The following is a 26,059-nucleotide window of genomic DNA, read 5'->3' on the forward strand; positions in this document are numbered from 1 at the left end:
AATGTGATTGAAATGAACAGAAAATGGTTAACCCTTTTCTGAAGTGGTTATTTTGAATGACCATTATCTTCATTTGCTACTCAAAAAAATATATATATCTTGCTGTTCCAAAAATATTTGCCTAAATTGACCAATTTTGCCCTATAACTATTGTCCCTATATGTACACGATATCACTACAACCCCCTGGGGGGCTTTTATCCCAAATGTGATAAAACAATGGTTAAAAAAAAAAATAACCATATATATATATATAAAAAGTGATAAAACTGCTTACAAATTTTCACTTAAAAAATAGGATTTTTTTATTTTTATTTTTTATCTTGATGCACTTCCTGACCAGAAAAAAAGCACATTTACCCTAAGGTGTGCCTTTAGCACCGTTGTACCTTACATCTTGAGATTTCTTAAAAGGCTTGCCATATTGGCCTACCTTCCAGTGTTTGCTGGTGATTTTCTAGTTTTGTCACTTGAGGCGTTGTTTTAGCTGCCAAAGAGGAGGCCGCTGCCACGTGGCAATCGGCAATCTTACAACATTCAGTGTGACATGTTCACCGACGGCCAATTAATAGCCTTTGCGATGATCTTCAGCCTCCGACGAAGTTCTGGCAGTGTCAGAAATTTAGCATCGCAGCCGTATAGTGTGACTGCTATTACGACGGCCAGATGAGATAAGCTACAGCGCTCCTCTCTTGCACCCCAATTCACTTGGAAAGAAACCTGCTCCGCGTCTGCAGCAGCAACATTTGTCCCCAGTTATCACTCTACTCAAATTCTTTTAATGTTTTTTCTTCTTTTCATTTTATATAAAAAGTTTTAATAAATAAATAAGCAGAAAATACTTGGAGAAAAGTGTAACACTTATGATCCAACGTGAATTTTCTTGATAAAAAAATATGAATATGGCTAGAAATAGCATTTTAGCTTAGCGTAAAGCTGACAATTTACACAAGGTTTATTTCTATTTCTTCTGCTCCAAACTTACTTCAGACTTACTTTTCTGTCTGCTCATATGAATGTAACACATCATAAGAAAGTGTTTCACCGCTGTTCAAATGCACTTTGGATCACATCATTTATATGTATAAATGTCTTCCATCTGAAAGGACTAAATATTAAATGAAACAAATGACAATAAAATGCAAAGTAATCTCTTCAGTAATGAAAATATTTTTTGAATGTAACTGTATTCTAAATACCAATGATTTAAATTGTAACTGTAGTGGAATACAGTAACTTATATTTTGTATTTTAAATACGTATTCCGTTACATGTATTCTGTTACTCCCCAACCCTGTATATATATATATATATATATATATATATATATAACAATTGAACAATTTATATTGGTAAGTATTTATGGGAAGTTTTAATCCAAATCAGCAGATACAGTTGGATACAATTATAGAAATCTAGAAATATTGAATTTGCAAGCGTGATATATTATCAGCCTAAATGAATTTTCGCAGTTTTGTGTGGCCTATAGCCTAGGTTACTAATCTAAAAGAGGAGAAAGACGTAGCCTACCATAACCCTCCTTTTTTGTTTTCCCCAAAGTGAATGGTGAAGTTTGTCATTTTTCGGGCCACAAGTCTTTTTATTTCCACAATGTATATTTGCTTGTGGTAGCTAATTATTACTGTAGGCTGCCTCCCGCACTGGTGTTCATTCTCAACATCTGTAATTAAGTCTTATAGGCCTATTTGGCAAAATCCATCTTTCTTTTTATATGTTAGCCTATGCTCATGATGGAGTGGTGTTGGAGCAATGGAAATGCTTTTCTGACTTTCAGAAAAAAAAAAAAAAATGCTTCTCCATGGCGGGCAAATCTTGCTGTTTCACTTCTATTCCGCAACGCTCCAGTGTGTCACGTTCACTGATCGGGACGATTGGGACCACAGTCGGTTACATTGTGTATCGTACAGTCTGACATAATATTGCACAGTGTGCCATGGCAATTAAAAAAGTGAGTGCCATACTGTTTTTGTGTGAGTCTGACCTTGGTGCCCCCTAAAAAAAGAGGTACCTGACGCCCCTGGGTGAGCATGTCACACTAAACGATGTAAGACTACCGATTTTACCATAGGACTACATTCCCGAAATTAGTCTCAGACGGCAGAATCGTAGCGAAAATCGTACAGTGTGAACCGGGCTTTAGAGAAAGGTTTGGGTTACTTTGCTGGCGGTTTGGAGCTCCCGCCCCCTTTTGAAACTAGGCCTGTAAATGATCTGTCATGTGCGTCACAGCGAAAACATTGTTGCTGATCAGGAAACGAAACAACTGCATTTGCGCTATCTCTCTCTTGTGTTGTTATTCGCACTGAGTTTTCATCATGGTCAAAGTATCTTTTAATACGGCTCTCGCCCAAAAGGATCCAAAGAAGGACAGTGAGACTCTTATTGTCCAGGTACTGTTTTTGTTACTGACAAATCGAGAAGTATACACTTAATAGAATTGCGTTTATTATTCTGTTTGCGCATTTTAATTAGGTATTTTAATCGAAAATATCAGTTTTAAGTGCATTTTCTTGAATTATTTTAAGAGTAGAGTGTCTGACATGCAGAAGAGAAATATGTACGTCTATGTTCCGCTGAAGTTTGTATCAGGAAAGACTTTGATCTGTTCAGTGTACTGAGACAGTGTTGTTGTAAAATGGCTGACAGCCCAAAACTTGTCAAAGACAGATAATTTACCCTTCCTTCTCTGTTTATGCTCTTAAAAAATGTACCATAGTTTCCGCCAAAAATAACCATAGTTAGCTACTTCAGTTGTTACTCTTAAACAATAAATAGCTCAAATTAATATGAGATCTCTTTAAAACAGTGTAAGTGGCTTTTAGAATATTTTATTGTAAATATTATTATTATTATAATATTTTTTTTTTTTTTTTTTTTTTTTTTTTTAAGTTGTGGCGAATACCAAGTTTCCACAGTTTTATCGTATTAAAAATAATTTACTATGATAATCTGACGGAAACTATGGTTACAAGTGTAAATTTATTTAAGGACATTCTTATGTAAATAACCGCATAGTAATTTCCTCATACTGTCAGGAATGTGAGATAGCCTACCTCCGTTTTCTGAAGAACAGACTGTATCAAATTCGCTTTCAAGGCTGTTAAGTGTGTGTGTGTGTGTGTGTGTGTGTGTTTGCCTGTTTACACTTTAAGCATCATGTTTAAAAACCGGTCAAAACTTTTGAAACACTTGACTGAAATGTTTCTCAAGATCTTAAAAATCTTTTGATCTGAAGGCGTATGCTTAAATGTTTGAAATTAGTTTTGTAGACAAAAATATAATTGTGCCACCATATTAATTTATTTCATTATAAATCTAAAATGTAATAAAAAAAAAAATTGAAATTGATGACTTGGACCAAATAATAAAGAAAAGCAGCCAATAAGTGCCCAACATAGATGGGAACTCCTTCAATACTGTTTAAAAAGCATCCCAGGGTGATACCACAAGAAGTTGGTTGAGAAAATGTCAAGAGTACATTTCTGCAAAACCTAGGCAAAGTGTGGCCACTTTGAAGATGCTAAAATATAACACAGTTTTGATTTATTTTAGATTTGTTTAGTCACAACATAATTCCCATAGTACCATTTATGTTATTCCATAGTTTTGATGACTTTACTATTATTCTAAAATGTGAAGAAAAAAATTATTATAAAGAATAAGTGTTTCAAAACTTTTGACCGGTAGTGTATGCTGATCCAAAAGTCTTCACCAGCTGTTAATTATTCATTTAAAAATAGCTAAATACACTTGGAATCCTTTTAAAGAAATGCAAATTAAATTGGGGGGATTTACAGCTTGTGTGTGTACTGTAAGGTACACATTTCTGAAATTGTACTCACAAATTTTGTAGGCCAATACCTCTTAAGTCTTTTGAGGAGGTAAACTAGCACAATAGGATCATAAATAGACCAAGTAATGTCATTAAACTCTAAAAATCCAAAAGGTGTCTGTAAGCGAAAATGGTAAGATCGATGGGAGATCCTCACGAGCCTCAGTCACAAGCAGAAAAATCACTCAAACTTCATAACATTAAAATATTTTATGAGTAGCCTACAAATATTGCATACAGACCTGCTTTCTGTGTATTTAGTGAATTAATTTTATTCCAGATTAGAGTTAGGTCAGCTCTGTTTTTCTCAGCAGCCCCATGATATGTAGTTAAACTTGAAAACAGCCAACCCGATCTCACGAGAATTCGGCCCAATAGTACGAGGTGGCAAATTCGTACCAAGTTAATTAGTACGAAATCGAACAAGTTATACACCTACCAATGAGAGATGCTTCCCTCGTGTCCTTGTAGTACCCGATGTGCTGTTTGTTCTGCGTTTATACAAAACTGTGTTTTCACAACTTTAACCCCTAACCCAAACCCCATCCTTAAAAACCTAACCATAAAGTGTAACATCTTGCCTTATCCATAGCGTAAATGTAACCATGATATTAATGTTAAAAGGCCTGCTGTGTAAAGGAAAGAAAGCGACCCTTCCGGGTTCTGAATGTGTGTTCGTGAAGCGTATGTGATTGGTTGTTGTATAGCAGTTGAACCTTTTCATACGAATAAAGTCGTACTAACTGGTACGAGTTTGCCACCTCATATTGTGACAAATTCCCATTTGTTGCAAAAGCAAATGGGTCATTGACCAATAAGGTTGTCCGAGGTGATAAAAATGTAGTTTAAAACATGTGTCAAGTTCATAGAAATGTAATCTGTGTGTCCAATTTGGTTTCATACATTTTTGAAAAACATAGCATTTTCTACATAAAATTAATTTAATGACTTTTAAAATGTCATGTTGTGTAACCATCAAGTAAAGGATATTAAAGTACTTTCCTTGTACCTTGAATACATGAGTATATACTACTTAATACAAATTGAGTGAAGAATATCAAAAAGTTTTCTCAGGGTTACACCTAATGACCTGAACAAAATCTGCCTTTTCATAAAAATGTCAAACTTTTGGCTTTTTAGGGGTTTAAAGTGGTCCTCTGTTTTATGGTTTTTGTTAACATAATGTCCACACCACATGACTTTCATTTGGTGGACACATTTAAAAAAAATATGAATCATACTTTAAAACACAATTGTTTCACTGCTCATTTAAAAAAAAAAAAAAAAAATGAGTAAAAGATGGATACAGAACTTTCTCTTTCGGTTTGTGTGTATGTGTTAGTGTTCATAGTGTTTGAGTGTCAAACGCAGCTGAATCTTCCTCTTTTCAACTCTTCAGAAATTGCTGACTTCTTTTAACCAGACTTTTAACACCATGACTTGAAACCAGAAGCGCCAAACTAGAGAGAGTCTTTCTTTTTTATGTTTTGTGTTTCTTGTAACTGCCTTTCACCATATGTTGTACCTTCATTTCTGTATGAAGGCCCTAAATTGACTTTCTCTGAACCCAGTTTAGCTGGTGTCTTTTAGCTGTGTGTGAATGTTTCTGCAGAGAAAGGATTGAAGATTTAGGGTGCGGGTTGGGTTTGTGACGGTCAGGCTCTGTTCTGACTTGTTACCTTTTCACAGTACAGGCAGTCCTTGAAAATCTGGGATTGGATTGAACGTATGTTTAACTTGCATCTGTCTCTATCAAATAATATTCATATTTTATCTTCTGGTTATCTGAAAATTCACTCTGTGCAGCTTGATCTATCTCTCTCATTGCCTTTTCTTGTGTTTTAAGCCTGGTTTATTTGTGTGTGACTCATTCTCTTTATTGGCTTACAAACATACAAACACATTGGTTATCTCTGTTCATTCTTCTCACACAGACAGATGTGTTGTAGCCAAATTCTTCCTGTTTCATACATATTATAGAGATTGATTCTTCTGTAAATTCAGCTCTGGTTTAAAGGAATAGTTCAGCCACAAATGAGAATTCTCTCATAATTTACTCACGCTCATGTCATCCTTAATGTGTATGACTTTTTCTTCTGCTGAACACAAACAAATATTTTTAGAAGAATATCTCAGCTCTGTAGGTCCATACAATTTGAAAAGTGAATGGTGACCAGAATGGTCGCATAAAGGCAACATTAAAGTAATCCATAAGACTCCAGTTGTTATGTCTTTAGAAGTGATATAATAAGTGTGGGTGATAAACAGATCAATATTTAAGTCTTTATTACGATCAGTCTCCACCTTCACTTTTACATTCTTCTTCTGTTTTGGCGACTCGCATTCTTCTTGCATATCGCCACCTACTGGGCAGGGAGATGAATTTATGAGTAAAATAGGACTTAAATATTGATCTTTTCTCACCCACACTTATCATATCGCATCTGAAGTTATGGATTTAACAACTGGAGTCTTATATATTACATTTAAGCTGGCTTTATGTGCTTTTAAAGTGTTATCAATATAAAACATGGTCGCAAATAAACATATTTCAACTTTATTTTGTTATATGAAGGTCAAGTTAAAACAAAATATTACTAAGCCTTCATAGTTTATTTTTGGTACTTTATAATTTTTTATTAATTATGAATTATAAATGATCATCTTTAAAACTATGGAAATGTATACAAAGAGTGAAATAAAAATAAACTATTTCAATATTTATTGTATTGTATAATTGTATATTAAAATGATTTCTATACATTGTTTTGAAAATTACAATATACCCCTAAAGTTTTTTTTTTTTTTTTTTTTTTTTTTCAAAAGTTAGTGTACTCGTTAACTAAGTCAGCAAAATTGTCAGTGAAGAGCATGCTTGAAATGAAATATGAGGCAAGTGATGTTTGAAGAAAAATTAAGGTAATTATCACCAGCAAGTGTCATTTCCAATCAAGCTAAATTTGCCAAATTATGCAAAAACTATTGAAATATAATTTCATTATGTGTGTTTTAGGATACATAAAAGGTTAGGTATGGAATTAACATTAGCCATTTTATTTAAAAAAGTTAAAAATGTAATTTCCACCACAGATATCTATGAAACACAATACATAATTTGAGACATGATGTAAATTACACTGTGGTGGGTATTGGGAATGAGAAAACTGACATAAATCTCCTGTGATGCATGCATAAACTCTATTGGACCTTGTTAGTGGACAAGTAAACTAGTGAGAGTGTGACATTTTTTTTTAACGAGACTCTCTGGAAATCCAGTGCTAAAAGTGAAGTTGAAGAAACACCCACATCTGCTGAAATCAATTTTTTTATTTATGTTTTATTACACTAGCACATATAGTAGATTACCTTAAAGCTAGTAGACATGGACTGAACACCACAAAACTTTCATTTGAATTTAATGGTATCTTTAATGTAGAAATAATAATTTCTCTGTCATTGTTCCTCTAGGATCCAGAGGCAGCAGTTTTTGTGCGTCAGCAGTCAAAGGTGTGGTGCTTGTGCTTCTGTCTGGGATTGGCTTTTGTACTCTCTGGTGTTGTGGTGGGAGGAGCTTACCTGTATAGGTACTATGTGCTAGAGGTGAGATAATTATCATAACCATGGCAATGTCAAAAACAAAACTTGATAACATCCAATGTGTGTCATCATGCATTACTGTCGATCTTTATTTTGATTAGTTACAGTAATATGTCATACTGGCAGTTTAGCCCTTGTAAAACAAAACATTCTAATCATCTGTGAGAACTGAGAAGATGAAAACTGAGTAGGACAAACAGTTCTTTGAAATGTTAATGCTGTCATAAACATGCTTGTCTAATAAGTACATGTATGTGAGAATGCATACCTGAACACAGGGGCGTTGGTAGACTTCTGTGTCATCCAGGGCGTAGCCCACAGGCAGGGTTGGGGAGTAACAAAATACATGTAACGGGATTACGTATTTAAAATACAAAATATAAGTTACTGTATTCCACTACAGTTACAATTTAAATCATTGGTATTTAGAATACAGTTACATTCAAAAAGTATTTTGATTACTGAAGAGATTACTTTGCATTTTATTGTCATTTGTTTCATTTAATATTTAGTCCTTTCAGATGAAAAACATTTATACATACAGTGGTGTGAAAAAGTGTTTGCCCCCTTCCTGATTTCTTATTTTTTTGCATGTTTGTCACACTTAAATGTTTCAGATCATCAAACAAGTTTAAATATTAGTCAAAGATAACACAAGTAAACACAAAATGCAGTTTTTAAATGAAGGTTGTTATTATTAAGGGAAAACAAAATCCAAACCTACATGGCCCTGTGTGAAAAAGTGTTTGCCCCACCTGTTAAAACATAACTTAACTGTGGTTTATCACACCTGAGTTCAATTTCCCTAGCCACACCCAGGCCTGATTACTGCCACACCTGTTCTCAATCAAGAAATCACTTAAATAGGACCTGCCTGACCAAAAGATCTTCAAAAGCTAGACATCATGCCGAGATCCAAAGAAATTCAGGAACAAATGAGAAAGAAAGTAATTGAGATCTATCAGTCTGGAAAAGGTTATAAAGCCATTTCTAAAGTTTTGGGACTCCAGAGAACCACAGTGAGAGCCATTATCCACAAATGGCGAAAACATGGAACAGTGGTGAACCTTCCCAGGAGTGGCCGGCCGACCAAAATTACCCCAAGAGTGCAGCAACGACTCATCCAAGAGGTCACAAAAGACCCCACAACAACATCCAAAGAACTGCAGGCCTCACTTGCCTCAGTTAAGGTCAGTGTTCATGACTCCACCATAAGAAAGAGACTGGGCAAAAATGGCCTGCATGGCAGAGTTCCAAGACGAAAACCACTGCTGAGCAAAAAGAACATTAAGGCTCGTCTCATTTTTGCCAGAAAACATCTTGATGATCCCCAAGACTTTTGGGAAAATACTCTGTGGACTGACGAGACAAAGGTTGAACTTTTTGGAAGGTGTGTGTCCCATTACATCTGGCGTAAATGTAACACCGCGTTTCAGAAAAAGAACATCATACCAACAGTAAAATATGGTGGTGGTAGTGTGATGGTCTGGGGCTGTTTTGCTGCTTCAGGACCTGGAAGACTTGCTGTGATAAATGGAACCGTGAATTCTGCTGTCTACCAAAAAATCCTGAAGGAGAATGTCCGGCTCTCTGTTCGTGACCTCAAGCTGAAGCGAACTTAGGTTCTGCAGCAGGACAATGATCCAAAACACACCAGCAAGTCCACCTCTGAATGGCTGAAGAAAAACAAAATGAAGACTTTGGAGTGGCCTAGTCAAAGTCCTGACCTGAATCCTATTGAGATGCTGTGGCATGACCTTAAAAAGGCAGTTCATGCTCGAAAACCCTCCAATGTGGCTGAATTACAACAATTCTGCAAAGATGAGTGGGCCAAAATTCCTCCACTGCAATGTAAAAAACTCATTGCAAGTTATCGCAAACGCTTGATTGCAGTTGTTGTTGCTAAGGGTGGCCCAACCAGTTATTAGGTTTAGGGGGCAATCACTTTTTCACACAGGGCCATGTAGGTTTGGATTTTGTTTTCCCTTAATAATAACAACCTTCATTTAAAAACTGCATTTTGTGTTTACTTGTGTTATCTTTGACTAATATTTAAACTTGTTTGATGATCTGAAACATTTAAGTGTGACAAACATGCAAAAAAATAAGAAATCAGGAAGGGGGCAAACACTTTTTCACACCACTGTATAAATGATGCGATCCAAAGTGCATTTGAACAGGGGTGAAACACTTTCTCATGATGTGTTACATGCATACAAGCAGACAGAGAAGTAAGTCTGAAGTAAGTTTGGAGCAGAAGAAATAGAAATAAACCTTGTGTAAATTGTCAGCTTTACGCTAAGCTAAAATGCTATTTTTAGCCATTTTACATGTACGTTACCAGGCACGATCATATTTGTTTATCAAGAAAATTCACGTTGGATCGTAATTTCTTTTTTTCTAGTAAGACCTTTGATATTAGTGCAAAAATCATATTCTTGATGATAATTTTTTTATTGTTTTCCTGTAAAAATATCTAAAAATCCTTAAAACAAGATCAATTTGACTGATCTTGTTTTAGAAACAACACTGCATAAGATATTTCGGTTTTTCAGAGAATGTATTTTTAACGTGCATTTTGTCTTACTGTACTGGCAGAGTTTTTATAGTCAAAACAAGTGAAAAAATCTACCAGTGCTGAAGAAGTAATCCAAAGTATTTAGATTAGGTTACTGACCTTGAGTAATCTAACAGAATACGTTACAAATTTCATTTTACAACATGTATTCTGTAATCTGTAGTGGAATACATTTCAAAAGTAACACTCCCAACCCTGACCACAGGCCATATTATAATATAAAATAAGAAGAATCCTTCCTTCCATGACTTAAAAAATTACTATCCTACCTGTCAAATAATAATTATATTAAGTGCAACACTGACACCGGTTCAGAACTTTATATAAACACACGTCAGGCACACAATAAACGGATCAAACCCGTTTTAATTTAAATTGCGGAGGATCAAAGCAAGAATTGCAGCTTGTCGGCTCATTGTTCATTGTGCAGAAACTAACGCTAACAACAAAATCAAAGTCATTTAACAATTTAAATTTGCAATTGTTATTTATCATAATATTTCGAGAATAAAGTAAAAATTACGAGAATGAAGTTGAAGCATTATGAGATTAAACCTCTTAACGACAGATGGTTAAAAAATGACCCACTTGCGTATTTATTTACATTTAATTTATGTTTAATGCATGTTTAAACTGTGAAATTGTAAACTAATATTGACATCCAATATATACTTTGAAAGATCTGGGTCTCAAGATTTGATATTTTAATGCGATTTTGACGATCACAAAGATACAACAATAAGATTTTATTAATAAGTCTTTGTTCAGGTTTTACATATTCAATATGTTATCATTCATGTCCATTCTCTGTGAAATCTTGCACTCTGAGTAGTGTTTCAGTAGCAAAACACCCAAACATGATGTTTGGGAGGGTCTTACGAACAAAATGAGCCCTCCCTCAAAATTTTCTGTTCAGTTGTGATTGGGTAGTCACTCAAAATAGCCAAACAGGGCAGTTGACATGAGTGATGTAAAGATTTGTGCATCCATGTCTGTCTCTGGATAAATCCGGCCAATGAAAAGCTAGATAATTTTTGACTGATGGGTCGTGTAGCTAATGAAAAGATGAAAAGAGTGATATGAGGGTTATATATATCCCTTATGCTGATTCGCGAAGGTTAGGAGTGGAAAACTGTGGACTGTGTTTGTATGTGTTTGTGCTTTTACACACGGTGTGCAGTTATAGTGTGTTACTGCCGTACTTTCGACAAAGAACTTGGCTTTTGGACCCGCGATCTGATCCACCCTCCTTGGCTTCAGTCTCCATCACTGAGGGTATGGAGAACACACGTTCCCAATTGCATTTTTTCATCAAACCCCCTGTTCAACTGCACATCCAGGGGGCTCTTGCATGTCATTCAAGCTAAGATGAACCACCCTCCCTGGCTTCGCTCACCATGAGTTAGACCCCGGAGCACACGCACTCTCAATGCATTGACTTTTTTTTCCACTGCTTTTCGTTCAATTTGCATTAGGAGCAGGTGTACTCCAGGCTTCACTGACGGTGATCGAAGCCATGGAGAGCGAGCCTCCCCGGCTTGAGGCAGTGGCTAAAGACCCTGGGTGAACAGCAGAGCAAAAGCTCTGAAAAATGGCTAAGTCAATTTACATTTGTATGGGGAAAAAATTAACAGAAGCATCTTTATTGTAAGTAAAAGGTTATTTCCATTGCAACATTTCAAATTGTAATGTTCCTTTCATATTGTTTATAAAATGTATAATATATTCCCAAATAATAATAAAAAATGATATCTTCATGTATATTTTGGTTTGAGTGGTATTTTATACATTGAAATATAAACAAATTGTGTGTTTTGAACCACTTTCATCATTTGGTGTACATAGTTACTACAAGTGGTCTATTGGCACCTCCAAGTGGCCTTTTTTGGAAGTGCACTTACATAAATCATAGAACAAAGAGTTTTGGTCATATCGACTTCAAAATTGTGTCAGACCTTCATCATAATATTTGTGGTCACTATTCAAAATATTTGAATAGCTCTAATTTTTTTATACTACAATGATACATTTTTACTCTTGAATAACAAATGTCTAAGTGTCTACTTTCAAACGAGCCCAAGTTTGTGTTTGTAGACCAAAGGGTTAAAAAACTGGAAGAGTTTTACTTTGGGTATGTCATTTTCAAGCTAATGCACAACAAGAGGCCAGATGTTAAGGGGAGTGCATTAGTACAGGAGTTTTCAACATGTGGGCGTTTATCAAGGGAGGCGCGAGATATAGGCTCACAATCAATTGAAGTGAAAAATTATTGAAACTGCTGTGAATAATATAGGTCCATTTCAAGACACTGTATGTAGTAACATCCCCTCAGTTACAGTATAGTTTAGAGAGGAAAACCCAACAAAAAAGTAGACCAAGCATCATCAACGCTGAGCGGGAGTGCGCAAATGTCTGTCTGGTTCTTTCTCCTGAATAAATTATATTTCCTACATAACCGCTGAAGTGTCTACGCACATGACATGGAAATGTGAACCAGTTTTTGGATAATGTTTGACTTTAATGTGAGATTTTATCATTTTAAAACCTTTTTTGCTATTTAGGCTCATAGATCACTGTGCTGATATTCTGAGTTGCGTTTGAGGAAATTCCATTGCAATACACATTCTTTATTCCCACATACCGTCTCCCGACGAAAACCTGAATAACCGTTCGTGAAATCTTGTGGTTAACCAAACGGTAAAAAAGGTAACCGTGGACATCCCTACTACAAATTATCAACGGATAATGTTAAATCCAGATATTTGTCCAGCTCACGTGTAACTTAACCAGTTAGCAACTGTAAGCTCGTTAACGTGGCTACCTGGCATAAGAATCGTATATCATGCAAATCTTATCCTTGTTAAAGTTTTGTTGTATTGAATGTATTTTAACTGACATACCTTCTTCATTCTGATTGACTAATGCTAAATAAAGTCTGGTTGGTTCCCCGTTCAGTGAACTTGCTAATTTGATTATGGATGGTAATTCATTTTTAAGATTAACATTTATATTGATTCATTTATATTGAAATGACAAAGAAAAACAAAACATGTATATAGTGAATCAACATTTAACTCCCACTACACCCCCTCCCCCTCCCCAATCAACAACCCCACCCCGACCCCCAACGAACATCCCCGTGGTTTTACATAAGTACACACACACAGAAAATAAATAAAATAAAATAAATATAATAATCATACACATCTAAAACTACGCTTCTCTCTCTCCACAGTCCCTTCCCTGAGAGTCCCCCAGAAATGTCAAATAACTGCCCCATTTCCCATTAAATTAATCCCAGATCCCCAGCTTTCTACACGACACCTCCTCGAAAGCTGCCACCCTCCCCATCTCCTCACACCACTCCCGAATTGAGGGTGATCCAGCCGACTTCCATCCCCTTAAAACAATCTGCCTGCTTATCATAACACTGGTCAGGTCCCAAATTTTTATGTATTTATCTCCTATATCGATGACCGCCACATCGCCCAAAACACAGAGTCTGGGTCAAAACGAAACCCGAGTGCCCAACACGTCACACACAAAACTCTGAACCTTCAACCAAAATTCCTGGATCTCAGCACACCACCAAAAAACATGGGCCAAAATGTTGAACCAAATTTTCAAAAGATCTCAACACTCCACTCTCATACAGGTCACCGAGTGTAGTAAACCCCCTCACAATCCAATCTGACCAGCAGAAAGGGGACATATAGATACTAATTTTGGGTTCAGCCATATGCTTGAGGCAACGTTTAAATAAATGTCAGAATTAAACACTCTGGAGACTTTTGTCCATACCGAGAGCAAATGCAAGATAACGGGGTGTAACTTAACTTCTCCGGTTAGTTTGGTAGAATGGCGAAATAGGGGCAAGAACTTCCTGTTCAATACAAAACCAGGGAAGGGCTCTCTCAGGTGGAAGCGACCATTGAGCCAAATGTCTGAGACCGAATGCATAATAATAAAACTAAATCTTGGTTAGGCCTAACCCACCTTTGTCTATCAGCCTATGTATCTTATTGAAATGTAATCTGGGACGCTTACCATTCCAAATGAAGGACTTCGCTATGCTATCAAATTGCTAGAAATAAGAGAGGGGGACATCTACAGGGAGAGATTGTTGCAGGTAGTAAAATTTTGGAATACAGTTAATTTTACTAACATTAACCTTCCCAATTATAGATAAATGTAATGAAGCCCACCTGCCCACATCACTCAAACCTTTTTATTAAGGGGTCAAAATTAACTCTAACTAAATCACACAAATTTGCTGGGAATAAAATACCCAAATATTTAATGCCCTGCTTGGGCCACTGGAAGGTGCCCGGCTGAAAAGCTGTTACTGGGCAGTACGCTGTCAGAGCCATAGCTTTGGATTTAGACCAATTGAATCTGTATCCTGAGAACTTGGAAAAGGAATTAATAATTCTGTGGAGGCAAGGCATATATCTAGTGGGGTCGGAGAAAAATAATAAAATATCATCAGTGTAAACCAAAAGCTTAAGAGCCATACCTCCCACCACCACTCCTGGAAAATCATCTAATGGTTCCAGGGCAAGACAGAACAATAATGGGGAAAGAGGACAACCCTGCTGGGTGCCCCTGTCCAGAGTAAAACTAATCTGAAATTAATCCATTTGTTTGTACTGCCACTACCGGGTGTCTATAAAGTAACTTAATCCATCCAATAAACGTATTCCCGAACCCGTATATTTCCAAAATCTTAAAAAGATAATCCCATTCTACCATATCAAACGCCTTTTTAGCGTCAAGTGAGATGGCAGCGACCGGAGTCTGATCATTCGCCACTGACCACATGATATTGATGAGATGCCTGATGTTATCAGAAGAGCTACGGCCCTGAATAAACCCCATCTGATCTATATGTATAAGAGATGTCATAACTTTACTTAATCGGTTAGCCAAAAGTTTTAACATGAATTTTACATCTAGCTGGATCAGGGAAATTGGATGGTAACACTCGCTTGGATCTTTGTCCTTTTTAAGAATCAGACTGATCCGGGCTTGTGTCATGGTTTGCAGAAGTTTTCCATTCTTTAATGATTCCGTATAAACTTCTAGCAAAAGTGGAGCCAGTTCTGTAGCTAAAAGATCTAAAAAAAATTCTGCGGCAAAGCCATCTGACCCCAGAAACTTGCCTGTAGGCAAGACCTTATTTACCTCGCCAAGCTCCTCCAAGGTTTTTTCAGAATCGAGAATTTTTTTGCTCAGTCTTCAGTTTAGGAAGATCTAATGGTTCCACAAAGTTTCTAATATCTTCATCAGTAGACGAAGATGTGGAACTATAAAGATCAAGATAGAATTCTTTAAAAACATTGTTAATATCAATGGCTGAGGTAAATATTTCACCACCAGCCGATTTCACTGAGGGAATGGTAGGAAAAGACTCTCTCTGCTTTATATATCTAGCCAAAAGCTTCCCTTCTTTGTCCCCCTACTCAAAATATGACTGTCTTGCCCTGAATAGCCAAAACTCCACCTTCCACGACAAAATAATATTATATCTGTATTTCAATCGGGTCAATTCTCTGAGGCCATCAGACGACATTCGGCGCTTCAGCTCTGCCTCGGCATTTTAGTATTCCCTTCCAACTCCACGAGTTCTCGTGCTTTGGATTTTTTGGTGAATGAGGCATACTGTATGATCCGACCCCTAAGAACTGCCTTAAGTGCCTCCCAAGCCACACCCACAGAGGATACTGAGGACCAGCTGGTCTCCATATAGACACTGATTTCAGCCTTTAACATTTGTTGGAATTCAGGATTTTGCAAAAGGGATACAATAAAGTGCCAACTATATGATTTCTTTTTCGCTGTATGTGGCAACACCTCTAAACTCACCAGGGCGTGATCTGAGAATAAAATGTTTCCAATTGAACAATCAACAACAGATGAAATGAGGGACTTAGATATATTTAAAAAATCTAATCTAGAATAAATCTTATGGACTGATGAAAAAAAAATGTATAGTCCCTACCAGATGGGTTCAAAAGTCTCCAAATATCTGTAAGACCAAGATTTTTACACATCCTGTGAAGTGTCAGTGTGTTGCCCTATGGGGCTTACACACTTTTGCTTCACTATGATCAAGGACTGAATCCATCAAAAGATTAAAGTCTCCTCCCAATATTATATCATGAGGGGTGCCAGCAGCTTGCAACATCCCTTCAAGATCTATAAAAAAGCCCTGATCATCAACGTTAGGTGTGTAAATATTAGCCAAAATCAACCTTTACCCCTAAATTTCTGCTAAAACAATAATGACTCTTCCTAATTTATCTTTAATCTGTTTGAGACATTTGAATTGTAGATGTTTACTTATCAGTAATGACTTCCCTGCTCTTACTTTAGCCAGCACTAAAGAAAATATGTCCACCCCATATCTTCCCAAATTTTTCAGAAAAAAGAAAAACGTGCACACCCCTCACATGACCGCACCAACCACCGTCCATCCCTCTAAACTCAAACACTCCATGTACGCCTATGAGAGCCCCCGCGACAAGTTTGCTGTTGGATTGCTCAAATCTGGTGCTTCTATACAAATTTTGTGAGACAGAATTACACAACAGAAAATAATCTGTAAAACAAACTCCAGTTAATAGGAGGCATAAGCACAAAGAATGTGTAGATTCATCCACATAACTGCTCCGAAGGTGTGTCCCTCCACAAAACAAACTCCAGCTGCTACGTGAAACCAGCACAAAAAGAAACAAAAAAGGATCCTAGTGTCCTCAGACAGTCAAGTGAATGTTCAGTGAGTCAGGGCCACTCAGCTGTTACTTAAGTGCAACAGATGCCCTAATCCAGGGGTGTCAAACTTGGTTCCTGGAGGGCCACAGTCCAGCAGAGTTTAGCTCCAACCCTAATTAAACACACCTGAAGCAGCTAATCAAGGTCTTCAGGAGTGCTTGAAGATTACAAGGAGGCATTTTGGAGCAGGGCTGGAACTAAACTCTGCAGGGCTGCGGCCCTCCAGGAACTGAGTTTGACACCCCTGCCCTAATCACTCCAATGTTTTGCAAGAAATATTCCACAGAACAAACTCCAACCAACAGGAGGCGTAAGCACAAAGAAAGTGCATATTCATCCACAAACTGTCCCGAAGGGGTGCTATCCCACAAAACAAACTCCAGCCGCTAGGCGGAACTAGCACAAAAAGAAACAAAGACAACACTCAGTCAGGCCCACTCAGCTGCATAGAAAGTATCACACAATAACCTAGTCACTCCATTGACTTTATGAAGTACATCGCTTGCTGTGGGCATGTAAATATTTTGTGGCCATCCTTTAGTATCTATTCTCAATTTGGCCAATTCTGTCCTTTTCTGCATATCATGGCACTGTTTTGTGGCCTGTTCTGCATAACACGGCAGCCCATTTTGGCACGTTTTGCGGCCGGCACACCGGGAAAAGTCCTGGTTCTCCCGATGGCCAGTCCACCCCTGGCCTATTATGTTGAGCAGACTCGGGAAGAGCCCATCCAGAAATTTCACCATATCTCGACCTTCTTCATCTTCAGGAATTCCAACAATTCGGACGTTGTTTCACCGGCTACGATTTTCTAAGTCTTCCAACTTTTCCCAGACATGCTCCAAGTCTATCTTGGTCGCTAGCGGATCAGCAGCTAATTCCCTCTCCGATGACTCCAGATAATCGATCCATTTCTTAACATCTGACACTCTTGTAACTATCTCAGTGAATTTCGTCTCCATGGCAGTGATCGATCGACGTATTACAGCAAGGTCCTCCAAGTCAGCAACGATCTTCGCCAGCATTGCTGACATGTTCAACAGTTGATGCTGAATCTCTTTCACCGCACTGTCCAAATTGAGTCCCGGGTTTGCGGCCTCCTCAGGGGCTTCAGCTTGAGCACGTAAGTGTCTTTTAATGTTTCCAGAGCCCAAGGATTTTGAATTCTGTCACATATTGTCTTCCTAGAACAGTCAAGAATCTGAGTGTATCGAATCTCACCAGTTTATGACATAAAATGTATTAAAACTAGCAAAGTGCGCAGAGCTCGCCGTTCACACGTCCGACCCTCGAATGGTGCCACCTGACTCTCATGGATGGTAATTCTTAAACGCACTATCTGATTTTACCTAGGCGGAGTCCATCTTAGGGAGTGAGAAGGGATGCTCCGAACAAGTTGACTGGTGCATGCATTAAAATCTACTTGGTGTGTGGATTGTGAATAAATGAAGATTAGAAATGAGGCTTATAAATTATATATTTAGAAATAAAGCTTGCATTCTGATACAGAAAAGCTGCACCCCTGTAAGAGAAAACAGAAAGCTCCCACTCGAGGCGTTATGTTAAACTTGAGCATGAACAGCAGGTAAAAGTCAAATTGCAAAATGTCAATTAATGCAGGTGGGGCTCACTGATCGGAATTAATTTACATTTGAAGCCAGAATTGCAGCCTGCCTTGTTGCTTTTGTACCCTGATGTAATGAACATTAAGCCTTACTTTTTTCTCTTTTTTTTTTTTTTTTCATGACAAAAAAACATTCGGGGCTATTAACAAAAGATCCGGGGCTTCAGCCCTATCAGACAGGGTCTAGCTACGCTGCTGCCTGAACGTGTAGATGTATGTACATGTTTCTTCTAGTTAAAAAAGATAATAAATAAATAAACATGCTTGTGTTCATGCTGTGTCTATTTCTAACCCTACAGGAGGAGCGCGTGTTTGTCTGTGGGATGAAGTATTTTGAGGAAGACTATGAGATGAATGAGGAGGTGGAGGTGGAGGTGGAGGTGGAGACCGCACTGAAGTTGATTGAGGAGAATGTGAGCTTTCTGGAGAACGATGAAGTGGAGCTCATCACAGTACCAGTCCCTGAGTTCAGAGACAGCGATCCAGCAAATATCGTGCATGACTTCAACATGGTGTGAAAATTAAACTTTTAATTCTCCTGTTTTTGATGGAAAATGCAACATCCGCAAGTTGTCATTGACCTTTGTTGATCTTTCCCCCGCTACCGCCAAGAGTAGTAGATAGTAGTAGTGTATCTGTTTCAGGTCCATGAATCCAAATTTGTCTTCTGTCAAAAACTGGCTTCTTTCTTTACCAAAAAAAAAAAAAATAATTCTTGTTCACCACTGTCTCTCACCTTCCTCTCTACCTATGCTTCTCTAAGCAGTTTGCAACAGTGTATTACAACACTTACTTCCTCCTTGGGATGAATCGCTTCTATTGTACTCCTCAGCTGTAAGCCGCTTAGGATAAAAGTGTCTGCTAAATGAATAAATGTAAATGTAATTTTTTTTCATTCTACTCTATGATTTTTAACATTGACAATTGAATGTCAAGATGACTTGTAAACAAACAAATAATGAATCGTTCTCAGCTGTTTGAATGTTAGACGCTAAATTACGTGACAAACTGCATCCTGTATGGATTTAATATGAAATGCAATACTGTTCCCTTAAATACTGGACGGTTGGTATCCCTAGTCTTTTGGAGCATGCATGCGCACAACGCCGATGGTTGATCTGGTGAGACACATCGATGTTTACACCTGGTCACTTAAATGCATCTGCTGTGACCACTTGTATTCGGATTTGGAGGGGAGGGTCTCTGTTTCATGAAGACATACATCAATCACTATATAAGTGTGTTACTGCATGATAATAAAGCGCAACAATGTAAAAAAAAAAAAAGACAAAAAAGCATGGAAAAAATGGTGCACTGTTTCTCCCAGATCCGGTTGAAGTTTATTCTAAGCACAAATGCAACATGTCAAGCAGAATTATCTGTTATTTTAGTGTATTACCTGTATTAAAGGAGCTTCGGGTGTTCGTGCTTGCCATCTGTGTTGATATCACACACTCTAATGAAGCTCCGAGAAGCTCTTGAGATTGTGTATGTATCCGCTTTTAAAAATTTTCTGATTGGAAGTTTATTTCCTTTTAAAGCCACTCGTAACTGGAAAACTTTAAACTCTTGTTTTAGCACAGCGGTTGATTGACAGGTGAGGAGTGGCACTTCACTGCTGCCAGGACACATCCTGTCACAGAATGCAGAGGCAGGACCCAAAAGCAGAGTTAAAAATAAGGGGATTTATTTAAACAAAAACAAAGGCTTAATCCAACATAAACTCCCACAAGGGGGAAAAAACAAACATAATCTACCCTGTAGAGGAAAAAGTCAATCCAGGCTGGGGCAGAGGAGAATGGGGTACAGGACTGACTGGACCGAGCTGGGATGAAACAGGACCGACATAGGGGAACAAACTAGATGAACTGGCACTGGACGGCACACACGAGGAGGCTAAAATAGGGAGAGAAATCAAACAGGTTAACGGGACAGGTGAGGCAAATGAACTAATAATAAGCAAACAAGGAGGTGGGGTATGACGTAAATCAGAGAGACACACGGCGATACAGAAACAAAACAAAGCCACGTGCTCTCACAAGACAACAAAACACCGGATGTCATGAGCGCACATCGCCAAGACAATAAGACGTTTCAAAAAGACTGTTATTTTAGTCTGACTGAAATGTAACTTTTTGTTGCTACAAGATTAGATTGCTAATCTCTTCACTCATGAAATCAACGCTTTATTCTAATGTGCCTCTTTACACATTTCGAAAAAGAAAGGAAAACCCTGTTGTCCGTGGTATGAACCATTTGTGATAAGTGAAACTTGATTTATATGTTATGCCGGATACACAAAATTCTTGAAACAGGAAAACACTGGAAATCCAGAGTTTCAGTATGTTTAGGGATGAGACATCCATAGGGATTGGGTAGTATTTACTGATCCTTACATTTTGGAACTCTCCCTGAAAGTCTTGAATATTTGGTTATATCCTTATTTATAAATTTTAACAAAATATTATTGTATCATAATCTTAAGTGCATCTGTCTGTTTCCTGGCAAATAACTTTGTGTCATTCTGTGCTGTCAGAGGCTGACTGCTTATCTTGACCTGAATCTGCACAAGTGCTACATCATTGCCCTGAACACCTCTATCGTCATGCCACCCAAGAACTTTTATGAGTTACTGGTCAACATCAAGGTAAGCATCCACATTAGTGCCAGGGGAATAGAGTGACTGTTTTTTGCATGTGATCAATCCTCCTATGGTCTTCGAACATTTTTGACCAGAACCACTTTTGCTGATTTTATAAAAATGGTTTCCTTTATCTTAGTGGTACAAGACTTGGTGACTTTTACTTCTCTTGCCATCTGAACATACAAAAAAACATTTGGGCATGGTTCGATAAATCTGAGTGGTCGCGAAAAAAAAAAAATGCGACCCCTTTTGATTTCTAAGTCAAAATTGACCGACCATTGAAAATGAACAGGATAGACCATAACACAGAGCAGTTTTTTTCATCTGTCAAATACAATCAGTAAATCAGCCACAATGCAAAAAAATTAAATAATAATAATTTAAAGGGTGAGACTATAAAACATTCAGAGTGCAAAACAGACACACCCACTCACACAAATGAACTGGTGAGACTATAACACAGAGCATTTTTTAACCTTTCAAATAACAATAAATCACCCAACACTCACACACACAGAAATAAATGTGCCAGAAGGGAGAATGCTGAAAACATACTTATGCACACACATGGAGAACAAATATCAAATAACAAATTCTAAATGACCCCAATGTACAAAAGTTTACCTTTTCCATTGTGGTAAAGTTTACGCTTAGATACAGGTGCCTCACCTTCCTGACAAAACATTGCATCTTTTTGTTATGGAAACCAAGACATTTTCCCACAGCTCTAAGTTATAAATGTGGCCTCGCCGAGCCTTGCTCACAGTTCATTCTGTAGCAGAACCATAGAGAAACGCTTTACTGTTCTGGAGGCCCTGAAGCCAATATGATGATTACGCTCTAAAATCAGCCTATTTAAAAAATCTGACAAGGCAAGAAATCTGCGTTTACATGACATTTGTTATAATCACGTTATTCTCTAGTTTTGACATCAAACCGTGAAGAGGCATGTGCTCAACACATGCATACATTGGATGAGCCAGTAAGAACACCGGGTAAGGTGTTTACATGGCACGCAAAATCAGCGTAATGTGCAAAAATGTACCCGTGTCGACCAGGTTATTCATAAGCCATTTATGGCCTTCACGGCGATAAACGAACGTGGATTATTGTGCTTACATGACCGCACGCGTTGTTGGCTTATTAAGCATAAATGGTGTAAGAACATGCATGCAAACGCACTCAATGTCACAACATAATTTTCAAGTCCTGTTATTTATATTTTGTTCACCAGATGGCAGCAATCTGCCTCCCATACATGTCACATTATTTTTTTTTTATTGTTATTTTTTTTATCCTATTTTCTCCCAATTTGGAATGTCCAATTCACACTACTTAGTAGCTCCTCGTGGTGGCGTGGTTACTCACCTCAATCTGGGTGGCGGAGGACAAGTCTCAGTTGCCTCCGCTTCTGAGACTGTCAATCCGCGGATCTTATCACGTGGCTTATTGTGCATGACACCGCGGAGACTCACAGCATGTGGAGGCTCTTGCTACTCTCCGCGATCCATGCACAACTTACCACGCGCTCCATTGAGAGCGAGAACCACTAATCACGACCACGAGGAGGTTACCCCATTTGACTCTACCCCCCCTAGCAACCGGGCCAATCTGGTTGCTTAGGAGACCTGGCTGGAACCACTCAGCACACCCTGGATTCGAGCTCACGACTTCAGAAGTGGTAGTCAGCATCAATACTCGCTGAGCTACCCAGGCCCCCCCCATACATGTCACATTCTAATATTTTCTTCATATTTCAACTTAGAGAAGTGTAGGTTTTTACTGTACTAAATTTTCAAAAATGTGCTTATTTGCAAATGCAAATTAATTGTAAAATTAATAAACTTAAATGTAAATAAGATCAAAATGGCATAAAATCCCAAAAGAAGTGCATAATTTTATGGTTACTACTTCAGGGAAAAAGAAATGGGATCATTTGTTTGTGTGTTATTTGTTTGTGTCTGTGTGCATTTTGCAGGCAGGAACATATCTACCTCAGTCGTACCTGGTGCATGAAGAGATGATGGTTACAGAGAAGCTGGAAAGCACCACTGAACTGGGCTATTTCATCAATAACCTGTGCAAAGGCAAAGACATGTACAGACTTCAGCGCAGAGACACCATACTTGGTAAATGTACAAACACACACACAAACCCTTCGATATGATCTATGTTTACAGTGAACAGTGTTTAGGTCACTCCATAAACACATCATTTTCTCTCATGTTTACCATAGAAACAAGTGCATTTGAAATGTGTTGGCATACCAAAAATCACACACACACACACACACTTGCACACTGTAATGTAAGAGGTTTTACATTATAGCTGGATACTTTCAAACTTCTGAAACCTGAATATGCTCCACTGCAGGTATGCAGAAGCGCGAGGCACTTAACTGCCACAAGATTCGCCACTTTGAAAACAAGTTTGTTGTGGAGACCTTGATCTGTGAGCCCTGAGGATAAAGCATATCAGGGAGCAGAGGAAAAGAGAGGGAGGAGAAATACACACAGGTGTCTCTGATACAACTTCACCTTTTAAACTTTCTTCAGTGCAGTGAAAAGCTTTTCCTTTGTAGCTGTTTGTTTTCCAACTGAGGGTTTCCCATACTTTATAAAATCTAAAATGTGAAAATTACATTTTTTCCATGTTTTTTTTTTTTTTTTTTTTTTTTCTGCACAAAGATGTGTGATTTGTGTATCTACTACTATTTTCAAAATACTACTCTTAGTAATATTGCACACAAAAGAATAATAGAAATCAAATCAGAGTTAAGACAGAATGGGTATTGAAATAACTCTTATTTTCACATGAGTTTACTAAAAATACAAGAGTTTGGTCTTTTTATATCTCTAAACAGTCTAAAACTATTTAATATTTGCAGCATCTACTGTATGTATTATTGACACTGTTGAAAGATAATAGCGAATTTGTGTAATCTGGATCACACGCTTGCAGTTCTAAAATGCATGGCATCACAATTTGAGGTATTGTTCAAGCTATATTTAATTTAAGCTATAAATATTTAGTTATAAATGTGACATGTAACCTTGAATTGAGCATACATACACAGTGCTTTCTGTCATGTACGAATAAGAACCTCAGAAAAGCCCAAATTTAAAAAATTATAATTTGAAATTTGACTTTTTTATACTATATAGCCTCTTAATTTCTAATTTGTATATAACCTGTCAATAAAAAAAGACCAATCATTCAGTCTTCTGTCTGAAAATGTTTTATAACAAACTCCATGTACAAAACATAGTTGAAGAGAGAAGTTTACATACACTTAAACTCAGTTTTGCACAATTCCTGACATTTAATTGTAGAAAACATTTCCTGTCTTAGGTCAGTTAGGATCATTATTTTAAGAATGTGAAATGTCAGATGGAGAGTAGAGAGAATTATTTATTTCAGCTTTTATTTCTTTCGTCACATTCCCAGTGGGTCAGAAGTTTACATACACTTTGTTAGTATTTGTTAGCATTGCCTTTAAATTGTTTAACTTGGGTCAAACTTTTTGGGTAGTCTTCCAGAAGTTTCTCACAATAAGTTGCTGGAATTTTGGCCCATTCCTCCAGACAGAACTGGTGTAACTGAGTCAGGTTTGTAGGCCTCCTTGCTCGCACACGCTTTTTCAGTTCTGCCCACAAATTTTCTATCAGATTGAGGTCAGGGCTTTGTGATGGCCACTCCAATACCTTGACTTTGTTGTCCTTAAGCCATTTTACCACAACTTTGGAGGTATGCTTGGGGTCATTGTCCATTTGGAAGACCTATTTGTGACCCAGCTTTAACTTATTTGCTGATGTCTTGAGATGTTGCTTCAGTATATCCACATAATTTTCCTTCCTCATGATGCCATCTATTTTGTGAAGTGCACCAGTCCCTCCTGCAGCAAAGCAACCCCACAACATGATGCTGCCACCCCCATGCTTCACGTTTGGGATGGTGTTCTTCGGCTTGCGAGCCTCACCCTTTTTCCTCCAAACATAAGTATGGTCATTATTGCCAAAATAAGTTACATTTTTGTTTCATCAGATCAGAGGACATTTCTTCAAAAAGTAAGATCTGTGTCCCCATGTGCACTTGCAAACTGTAGTCTGGCTTTTTTATGGCGGTGGAGCATTGGCTTCTTTGCTGAGCAGCCTTTCAGGTTATGTCGATATAGGACTCATTTTATTGTGGATATAGATACTTGTCTACCTGTTTCCTCCAGCATCTTCACAAAGTCCTTTGCTGTTGTTCTGGGATTGATTTGCACTTTTCACACCAAACTACATTCATCTTTAGGAGACATAATGTGTCTCCTTCCTGTGCGGTATGATGGCTGCATGGTCCCATGGTGTTTTACTTGCGTACTATTGTTTGTACAGATGAGCGTGGTACCTTCAGTCGTTTGGAAATTGCTCCCAAGGATGAACCAGTCTTGTGGAGGTCCACAATTATTTATTTATTTTTCTTTTGATTTTCCATAATGCCAAGCAGAGGCAGAGTTTGAAGGTAGACCTAAAAATACATCCACAGGTACATCTCCAATTGACTCCAATTAGTCTATCAGAAGCTAATTGCCATATTGCTTAATTAAAAGGATTCTTTGGAAAGTGATGCTTTTGAGAAATCAGAGCGTCTCCTCATTTCCCCAGTATTGAACTGACGTGACTCATTGATAAAAGTTTGTTTACCTAGTATTTCTAACCTTTAGGGGAACATGAGAAATTGGTTTCCTCTAGAGGTGACTACTGGTGCCGAAACTATGCATTGGTTTGCTTTATGTATTTATATTCAACCTGATTAATAGAACAGATGGGGTCCGATTATGAAGGAATGGAGCTCACCATTCTGATGCCTTATTCCAAAAGTAATGAATAGTATGTTTGACATCTTCAAAATGATGTGGAAAATCACATAAAATGAGTAAAAGGTCCTTCCATTGTGGTTTGGAAATAACATCACATCCTGAAATATAAACAATTTCTTTGAGATC

At 37.7% G+C, this 26,059-nt stretch overlaps 1 protein-coding gene across 2 annotated transcripts; it reads left to right on the plus strand.

Moving 5' to 3' along the window:
- Positions 1 to 2,241: 2,241 nt before the first annotated feature.
- Positions 2,242 to 24,288, plus strand: LOC127446907 (integral membrane protein 2B-like). Of its 2 annotated transcripts, XM_051708228.1 has the most exons (7): positions 2,242 to 2,410; positions 7,321 to 7,452; positions 18,579 to 18,638; positions 18,725 to 18,937; positions 20,962 to 21,072; positions 23,048 to 23,198; positions 23,443 to 24,288. In XM_051708228.1, exons 1-7 carry the CDS (start codon positions 2,336 to 2,338, stop codon positions 23,529 to 23,531), a joined length of 831 nt encoding a protein of 276 aa, XP_051564188.1. In that variant the 5' UTR covers positions 2,242 to 2,335; the 3' UTR covers positions 23,532 to 24,288. The 2 variants fall into 2 exon arrangements, with proteins under 2 accessions (XP_051564188.1, XP_051564189.1); XM_051708229.1 differs by lacking the exon at positions 18,579 to 18,638 and having other exon boundaries at positions 2,243 to 2,410.
- Positions 24,289 to 26,059: the final 1,771 nt, after the last annotated feature.

Source organism: Myxocyprinus asiaticus, chromosome 10, assembly GCF_019703515.2.
Source record: "Myxocyprinus asiaticus isolate MX2 ecotype Aquarium Trade chromosome 10, UBuf_Myxa_2, whole genome shotgun sequence".
Classification (NCBI taxonomy): domain Eukaryota; kingdom Metazoa; phylum Chordata; class Actinopteri; order Cypriniformes; family Catostomidae; genus Myxocyprinus; species Myxocyprinus asiaticus.

What these genes read in the sequence shown, in the direction of transcription:
- LOC127446907 (XM_051708228.1), top strand. Translation starts at nt 2,336, where the DNA reads ATGGTCAAAGTATCTTTTAATACGGCTCTCGCCCAAAAGGATCCAAAG. An exon ending in ATAGGTACTATGTGCTAGAG is followed by an intron (nt 7,453 to 18,578) that starts GTGAGATAATTA and finishes TATTAACAAAAG; the next exon opens with ATCCGGGGCTTCAGCCCTAT. An exon ending in TGCTGCCTGAACGTGTAGAT is followed by an intron (nt 18,639 to 18,724) that starts GTATGTACATGT and finishes CTAACCCTACAG; the next exon opens with GAGGAGCGCGTGTTTGTCTG.